The sequence below is a fragment of the Myotis brandtii genome, unplaced genomic scaffold (assembly GCF_000412655.1).
Source record: "Myotis brandtii unplaced genomic scaffold, ASM41265v1 scaffold929, whole genome shotgun sequence".
Taxonomy (NCBI): Eukaryota; Metazoa; Chordata; class Mammalia; order Chiroptera; family Vespertilionidae; genus Myotis; species Myotis brandtii.
The window spans coordinates 1,429,484-1,438,442 of record NW_005371832.1 but is presented as its reverse complement, the minus strand read 5'-3'; the positions used below and the strand labels follow the sequence as shown (position 1 = coordinate 1,438,442).

The 8,959-nt window shown below is 50.9% G+C and overlaps 1 protein-coding gene and 1 pseudogene across 1 annotated transcript in view; one reads left to right on the top strand and one right to left on the bottom strand.

The window, feature by feature from the left end:
- The first annotated feature begins 2,183 nt into the window (after nt 1-2,183).
- Nucleotides 2,184-2,838, top strand: LOC106724688 (annotated as a pseudogene).
- Nucleotides 2,839-3,173: 335 nt separating this feature from the next.
- Nucleotides 3,174-8,959, bottom strand: part of TREM1 (triggering receptor expressed on myeloid cells 1) — an 8,756-nt gene continuing 2,970 nt past the window's right edge. Inside the window, exons 2-4 of the mRNA XM_005885815.2 lie at nt 7,900-8,256; nt 6,507-6,690; nt 3,174-3,633 (exon numbers count right to left, since the gene is read on the bottom strand). Coding sequence (XP_005885877.1) covers nt 3,528-3,633; nt 6,507-6,690; nt 7,900-8,256 — 647 coding nt within the window. The 3' untranslated portion in view covers nt 3,174-3,527. The remainder of the gene's footprint in view (nt 3,634-6,506; nt 6,691-7,899; nt 8,257-8,959) is intronic.

Genomic DNA, 8,959 nt, shown 5'->3' with positions numbered 1-8,959 from the left:
CATGGTAACCCCCAACTGCGCCCCCTATTGGCCTGGTCGCCCCCAATAACCCCCATGCTGGCCTGGTCACCCCACACAGCCTGCTTGTTCAGTCGTTTGGTCATCCCTCACTAACCCTCCTGCTGGCCTGGTTGCCCCATGCATCCTGCTTGTTCAGTCGTTTGGTTGTCCCTCACTAACTCCCCTGCTGGCCTGGTCATAGGCAGCCATCTTATGAGGGTGTGATGGTCAATTTGCATATTGCCTCTTTATTATATAGGATGTTCCAGGAGACACTGATGCAGGAGGACTAGAATTTGAGAAATGCTTCACTAACTTGTTCTGCTTCTCCTAGTTAACACTTAGCAATGGCACCTCCCTTGTCCCTTCGTGAACAGGAACAGCATTGGACCTGCTGGCCTGCAGGTACCAGACAAGCAACCTCAGAAAGCAAACACTGCATGTCCTGTGGTTACTACCTCTGAGCTGCTCGGCTCCCTTAGGGAGGAAAATAGATGCACCAAGATGAACAGTTGCTGGAAGAAGTGCTTCTCAGAGACAAGAATTCCCTTTGCACATCTTCTGATGGACTCAAAATTGGGGGATGAGAGAGAGTCTCCCTGGGGTCAGTGCCATCCTCCTGGAGGCTTCAGACAGAGCAGCTGCTCTCAGGTTGATGCAGAAGTCCTTGTATGAGGGCCCTGTGATCAGGATGGGTTGGGCAGGACTGTACCTCAGCACTCAGGTGTCTTTTTTCCCACAGCAGTGGGGGAAACCATGCTGAATGTAGGAATATGTTTTCCTAACACAAGCTGGAAGGTGTGTTTGTTCTTGGGGAATTTGATATGAAACTAGAGGCCCAGTGCATGAAATTCATGCACTGGAGGGGGGGGGTCCCCTCAGCCTGGGCTGTGCCCTCTCGCAGTCCAGGATTCCTCAGGGGATATTCGCCTGCCGGCTTAGGCCCAATCCCCTGATGGCAGTGAGACATCCCTCTCGCAGTCCGGGGCTCTTGCAGTCCGGGACCCCTTGCTCCTTAACCGCCCGCCTACAGTGTAGGCGGGAGAGGCTCCTGTCACTTCCGCTGTGCTCGCCAGCCATGAGCCTGGCTTCTGGCTGAGCAGCACTCCCCCTGTGGGAGCGCACTAGGGGGCAGTTCCTGTGTTGAGCGTCTGCCCCCTGGTGGTCAGTGCATGTCATAGAGACTGGTCATTCCTCTGGTCATTCTGCCATTCAGTCGATTTGCATATTAGGGTTTTATTATATAGGATTAGCCTTGGCCATTGATGAATTGGAGTAGGAGGACCCATCATTTTTTCCCCACCAATGGGGGACCCTTCCCCCTTTAGAGCCAAAAGAGGTAGGAGATTGGAAAGTCCTGATTTAAATCTGTTGGATTTTGGAAGTCACAGGTGGGCCTGCACACCTGCTGTATGGGTGATCGTGGGAGCTGAAGGGGACTCTCAGGGGCAGACCTAGAGAGGAAGAGGAAGGCAGAGTGGGGAGCCGGGAGTGCGCATAGGGGAGAGCCTCCCGAAGCCTAATGCTGAGGTCTTGTCATGCCACCATCCCTGCCCTTGTGAGATACACGGGAAAGAGACATGTGGAGGCATCCCAGGAAGAGCTCCTGGCTGTTCTATTCTCTATGGGCTGAGTCTTCAGGAAAGGGACTCTTTAATTTTTGTTCCTGCCAACAAGCGATGACTTTGTACTCATGTGGCCTCATTCCAGCCACACTCTGCCCTGCCTTCCCGGGCTTGTTCTGAGGGTCCAGGGATGATGCACACAATAGACACATGATATTCTCTGTCAGTGACATTCTCTGCCAGTCTCGTCCTTTGAAGCCTCTCTCATCCTCCCAGTACTGTCCCAGGAGGCTGCCTTCTGGTTCGTTGGTTTCTCTTGGCCAAAGGGGAATTCTCCCCGTGGCGTCCTGTGTTCTCCCCATTCTGTGGCTTTCAACACCCTTTCCTGGGAGTGTTGGAAAGGCCGCAGCGGAAGGGAGGACCCCAAGCTTCTGATTCTAGAAGAAAGGAAGGCCCCCGTGGCCGTGGCTGGGAGAGCAGGATGCTTCTGTGGTGCCGCTCTGCCCGGGTCCGGCCCCAGGGCAGTGGTCCAAGGCAAGGACCAAGGCAGATTTAGCCGCTGTGCCCTCTGTACCTCATGACCCCACAGGACAGCGAGTGACAGTGAAAAGCATTGGGCTGTTCGCAGCCGCCATCGCTCTCTAACGCCTGCGCCGCCTCCAGCTCCCCGAGCTCCAGCCGAAGGAGAAGGGGGGTAAGTAAAGCGGTCTCTCTACCATGGCTCCTACAAAGCAGACTGCCTGCAAATCCACTGGGGGTAAAGCACCCAGGAAGCAGCTGGCTACCAAAGCCGCTCGAAAGAGTGCGCCCTCTACTGGAGGGGTGAAGAAACCTCATCGTTACAGGCCTGGTACCATGGCACTTCGTGAAATTAAACGTTATCAGAGTCCACTGAACTTCTGAATCACAACCTTCCCTCCCAGCGTCTGGTGCAAGAAATGGCTCAGGACTTCAACACAGACCTGCGCTCCAAAGTGCAGCGATTGGTGCTTTGCAGGAGGCAAGGGAGGCCTGTCTGGGTGGCCTTTGTGAAGACCCCGACCTGTGTGCTCTCCACGCCAAACGTGTAACAGTTACGCCCAAAGACACCCAGCCAGCACGCCGCACACCTGGAGAACGTGCGTAAGAATCCACTGTGCTGGGAAACATTTCATTCTTTTAAAAAGATTACTCTTCTTACTGTTATTGGTAGTTCTAAACGTTAGGGTTTGTTTTTTTTCCCCATGGGGTCAAAAGGTACCTAAGTATATGATCGCAAGTTGAAAATGGGGGACAGAAATCAGCTATTAACAGTTTTTCTATTTTCATTTGTGTGTGAATGTTTTTAATATAAATGCGGGGACATAAAGCATGAATGCAAGTCAAATGTTTCCGTAAAGAAGTTTCAGCAGTTCACCTTTATAACAATATAAATAATCCTGTTAAATTTTTCTGGGCAATGCCAGCCTTTGGATTTTTTTAAAAAACGTCAATTTCTTATTGATGGCAACTAAATGATGTTTGTAGCATTTTTATCAAACAGTAGATTTCATCCATTCACTATACTTTTCTAACTTAGTTGTCCTATGTGCAAGTACATGTTTTTAATCTTGTCTGCTTCTGTGTTGTTCCTGTAAGTTTGCTATTAAAATACATTAAACTAAAAAAAAAAAAAAGGATTGGACTCCGTCTTTATTTAATGCAAACCCCGGCCGCTGGGGGAATGGAGGCCCAGGGCACGTCAGGGGCTGTATCTTCTCCTCTGATGGGGCAGAGCACACACCACGGTTGTTAGTGACATGAGGGGAGTCAGCAGGGCCAGCAAGGTGGGTCCTGAGCCTTAGAAACAACCCGTGTCACAGATTCAACTCAGTCCTTGCCCTCCCCACCTCCCTGGCCTCCACTTTCACATGCTTCTTCTGGCACAACTGCCAGATGGACGTGGATGGAGGTCACAGGGCATTCTCCGGGGGGGTCATGGACTTAGCGGCCAAACGACCTCTGTGTGGCGATCAACAGGAAAGTGAAGACGAGGCTCTTACTGAGGATTCCACACACCACGATCGTGACGATGCTGATCACAGAGATCCTGGGAAAGAAAGGAAATTTAACGCTGCTGCTGGCCATGACACCCCTCACACTTGAGCTTTACTCCACAAAGGTTCTTCACACGCTATTTTATCAGCGCGGGGTCTCCCAGTGCCTTTCCCCACACTGGCTGCCTCTGTGCATTTAGTTGGTCCCATGGCCTAAAACTGCTGAAGTAGGTTTAGTAGAGAACACGGGGCCAGGAGAGGCAGCGAGGGGAAAGGCAGGTTGAGCAAGCTCCTCTTCCTCCGCTGTGATGACTAGAGAGAGCGGCCCCAGAGCCAGGAAGCCCAGATTCTATTCTCAGAATCAGGACCTACTTCCGCAAAACGTCCCTCGCCTCTTTGGCCTCCGTTTCCTCCTCTATCAGCCAAGAAGAATCCAATTCTTATCAAAATCCCATCATGAATTTGTAGAGATTTTTAGCAAAACTTATGTCCTGGGTAAATGTCATTAGATAGCATGAGAAATGGATAGAACTGAGTGAGGAACTTGGCCCGTCTAGACTCAGGAGACATGGGACTAGATTACAGCACAAGTAGCCTGCGTGACAAGACACGGAGCCACAGAAGAAAAGGTAGCAGGGAAACACTAAAGTCCAGAGGCAGGTCTAATGTTACCTAAGAATTTAAAATTTAAATTTGACATTTTTAAGTAACTGAAAAGTCACCAGGAAATAGACTCAGGCACAAGTAAGGAATAAAACAAAGCCGTCAGTCTAGAATTGGCATTTGCCTACACAAAACTAAAAACCGAATGTACAAACTAGCAAGGTGACCCATGACATAATGGCTCTAGAAAGTGGGAAGCAAACCTGCGGCCTCCTCATCCACCCCCTGCCTGTGAAACTGTCTTGAATCACTGGAAACAACATGTGGAAGGTGCCTGGTCAAGTTCAGACACCAGGGGAGCTGGTGGCTGGTGGGGCATGGGGCAGGGGCCAGCCAGCCCAGCCAGTGCCTCTCTGGCCCTCCTCCCTGTGGCCTGGGCCTGGGTTGGAGCCCTGCTGCAGAAGGGCCCCAGCTAGGGCGCCTATAACTCCACCTCCTTCCAGTCTCTGCTGCCAGTGCCCCGCCTTATCCCCTCCCAACCTTACAACACGTTCCTTATAACGGATCTCCTAGCGGGGGTCACTCTCCGGGGCCAGCACGCAGCCCTTCGGAGAGGAGACTGCACGCAGGGCAGACCTCTGCAGTCCTGGGAGTCCGTGGGCCGCCCTCACTGGGGACTGGAAATTCCGGAACAGAAATACTCCAGCTCTCTGGCCCTGGTACAGACCGCTCTAGGTGTGACCTGTGAGTCCCCAGGACCCTCTGCAGGATTGAGCCAGAGTTCCACCCCTCTCTCCACCCCACCCACCCCTCCCGGCATTCAGCTTGGTTACCACAGCCTTTGCTAGGCTGCCCTCTCCCCGGTCCCACTTCCCTAATGGGTTTATCTTCGCAGCTTCCTAAATCTTCTGCACAAGACTTTCCCCACAGCCTGCTTCTGGGGAGCCCACCCCCAACAGGGAGACAAGTGGCTTCCTCCGAGGGGCCTCTCCCTCTGCCCCCAGACTCAGCGCCGTCACCTGGGAAAACCGCTCCCTGTACTGAACTGCCTGGTTTTCAAACAGCTCGGTGGCTTCGGCTCTCCTGCCCGGACTCTGAGAAACTAGCTTATAATGAATTATAGATAAAGTGAATAGATAAAAGCGGTGCAGGTGCTGGCTCCAGTAGGAATGTGGGCAAAGGTTATGCACGCTCATTACATACTAGAAATTAAAAGTTGTGAATAAAAATGTTGGCCCTGGCCAGGGTGGCTCAGTTGGTTGGGCATCATCCCATGCACCAAAAGGCTGTGGGTTCAATGCCAGGTCAGGGCACATGCCCAGGTTGCGGGCTCAATCCCTCATTGAGGGCCTGTGGGAGGCAGCCTATCGATGTTCCACTCTCACAATCATATTTCTCTTTCTCTCTCCCTCTTCCTTCCTCTCTCTCTCTCTCTCTCTCTCTCTCTCTCAAAGATCAATAAAAATATTTTTAAAAAATGGTTGACTCTCACTAGATCACTTAGTTTATTTAGCTCCTAAAGATTTAATGAGCACCTACTACGTGCCAGGCACTTAGGCTGGTGCCACTGAAACAATCCAAGAGGGAAAGGCACTGCCAGTACCGAGCTCACCACCCACAGTGACAGGGACATTCCAGTTCGCACCTCTGTGGACAGGACCGGTTCAGAAACACCAAGTCCCCGGAGCTCGCCTGCAGCCACTGTGCCCACTGTGCCTTATGGTCACACCGCTCCCCACCTTTGGAGGAGCATTGGGCATACAGAACGGTACAAATGTTCCATTTCTCTCAACTGGAGTTTTGTTTCAATAAATGATTTCAAGAAAAGACATCTGCAAAAATATGTCCATCTCAGAGTTAATACTATAAAGAAAATGGAAACAATCTCAACATCTAAAAACAGGCCAGTGATTACATAAGTTATGGTTTCCCTGTTAATACAAAAGCATACTTTCGTTGAAATTATAATTAGGAAGAATAGGTAGCAACATCAGAGAAGAGTTTTCGCAGGGAAAATTAATGAAAACGTTTAGAAATATCACTGTGTTAAAATATGTACAAACAGAAATAAGCATTGGAGTTCAGCGAAGATGCCATTTCCCTCCCTCCTCTGGCTCCCCAGGAGAGCGAGGGTGAACGGGGAGATGGCGCCTCGCCAGAGCCTCCTCCTCCCTCCTCCCTGGGAAGTCCTGCCAGATGGAAGTGACTCAAGTCTCCTGGGCTTCAGCCTCCCCATCCCTCACTCCCCACATCCCCTCAGGACAAGGACTGGGAATCAAAGGCCTAGGGGTCCAAGCCAGCCACCCATCCCCCGCGGAGAGACCTGGGCTCCATATTGAGGACATCCGTCCCTTGTGTGGGGTTGACTCCGAGGCCAGGGGAGTAGAGGCTGACAGTTGACATGGTCAGGAGCTGGGTCACAGGACTGGGGCTGGTATGAGCCTTGACCCGGGCCTTGGTAGTTACAGGAGGAAGAGTGGAACGCTGAGCCAAATCCTGGGCAGGATCTGCAAGAAGACACATTGGATGGATGGATGGATGGATGGATGGATGGATCATAGGGTAAATGGATCTGAGGAGGGAAATGAACTTTGACATTCATGACACAAGGTTTTCTTTTGCTAAGATTTTTTTTTTAATGTGTAGGGTCAGCCTGGGTCAGAGACCGGAAAAAAAGAAAAGAAGGAAGGGAGGAAGAAAGAGAAGGAGGAAGGACTTTTCTGTTCCTGTCATTGGAAATGCACTTGCCTGCTATTCTTCACCAATCCATATGCCCCCACCTTCTTCAAGAATAATCCTTGGTTCCTCCAGCTCTCACCATCCCCTCTGCCTTGCACTCACCTGTACCTGTGGCATATTGCTTCACAAGTCATTGTTTATTAATATTTCGCATACGTTACTTGTCTTCCTGAGGCTTAGGCTTCCCCAGGTGCTAGGAACTTGAACCTGTCTCTCTTTCCTCTGCCTTCCTTAATTCATCAGATCAACATCTATTGCAGACCTACTGTGTGCCCCGCACTGCATTAACCAGACTACATTAGTTGCTGGGGATACAGACCTGAGCCAGGCACAGGCTCCTCCCTCACACTGCTCAGAGATAAATAGGGGAGACAGGTAAGTGAACGGCCACTAGTACTCAGTGAGATAGTGTTGTCCGTGAAAGGGGGTACAAAGTGAACTCAGGAGTCTTGCTACCCAAAATGGGAGCCATGGACCTCGGCATCAGCATCATCTCTAAGCAGATCAGAGATACAGAATCTAGGTCCCACCCTAGACCTGTCAAATCCTCTGTATTTGAAATAAGATCCCGGGTGATCTGTGCCCACAGGGAGGTCTAAGAAGCACTGCTTTGTAAGCACACAGGAGGGCCATCAAATGCACCTTTGGGAGTGGGAGAGCGGGTCCCGACTACACGAATTCTAAAGAATGAGACGAAATTATCCCAAGTCTACCACTCACCTTTCACTGTACCCCTCTTCCTATAAGCACACCCCAAATTAGACTCTGCAACCCAAGAGGAATCCTATACATAGAAACCCTTTCTCACTGTTGGACCAAATGCCTCGCAGGGACCTCAAATGACAGACCTGGAACTTCTGAGAGAAAGACAGGCTGCTGGAAACCCTGGGCCACACCCCTGCAGGTGCCATCACCACAGCCCCTGCCCCCACCCAGCCTGGCTCTCCCGCTCCACCTCCCAGCCCCAGGCCACTCACCCTTTGTCACCACCAGGCGTATGGGATGGTGCAACAGGATGGGGTCTTTGGGAGGCTGGTAAATCACACACTGATACAATCCCGAGTCCTCCACTCGCAGGTCGGCCATATGGACATGCAGTATGCCTTCAGTGGGGATGTCTTCTAGGAAGCACCTGTCCTTGTGGACTTTGGAGCTTCGCCCGGAGACCCTGTCTGTTATTGCCAGTGTCTGGAGCTCCCCTCTGTCTCCCAGCCTCTGCCACGCCTTCCGGATGCTGAAGTACTTCATCACATTGAAGGGACAGCTCTCATTCAGGCTCTGGCCCTCGGTCCGAGTATACTTTATCTCCTCTAATCTGGGCGCACCTTGGAGTTCTGTGAGCAGGGAATCAGAGGTAGGCTCTGTAAGTTTTCCTCTCTTTGGAAAGAAAGAGAGGAACCACCTTTTTTTCTTGTTCAACCACCCATTTTTTTCAGACAAGATCCTTATGGCCTCCAGCAAAGAGGCAACTTTCACTGTGAGTAGCTTCTGTTTGATTGTTTTTTAACTACACCAGCTAGACTGCAGATGGTTCTTGCAAATGGTCTTTTATGAATGACTAGAGGCCTGATGCACGGAATTCGTGCAAAGGCCACTGCCAGGGCGGCTGGGGGCCTCTGCTGCCTCTGCCTGGGCCCCGGGCCCCGCCACCTGCGGCTTTATCCGGAAGGAAGGCCGTCTGGAAGGACGTCCGGTCTAATTAACATATTATGCTTTTATTATTATAGACTAGTAGCCCGGTGCATAAAATTCGTGCACATTAAAAGGGAATTAATTGCCCTAACCGGTTTGGCTCAGTGGATAGAGCATCAGCCTGCGGACTCAAGGGTCCCAGGTTCGATTCCAGTCAAGGGCATGTACCTTGGTTGAGGGCACATCCCCAGTGGGGAGTGTGCAGGAGGCAGCTGATCGATGTTTCTAACTCTCTATCCCTCTCCCTTCCTCTCTGTAAAAAATCAATAAAATATATTTTTTAAAGGGAATTAATTAGCAGAGATATTTTAATATTGCTATTTGCCCTTTCTCTATAATAGAAGT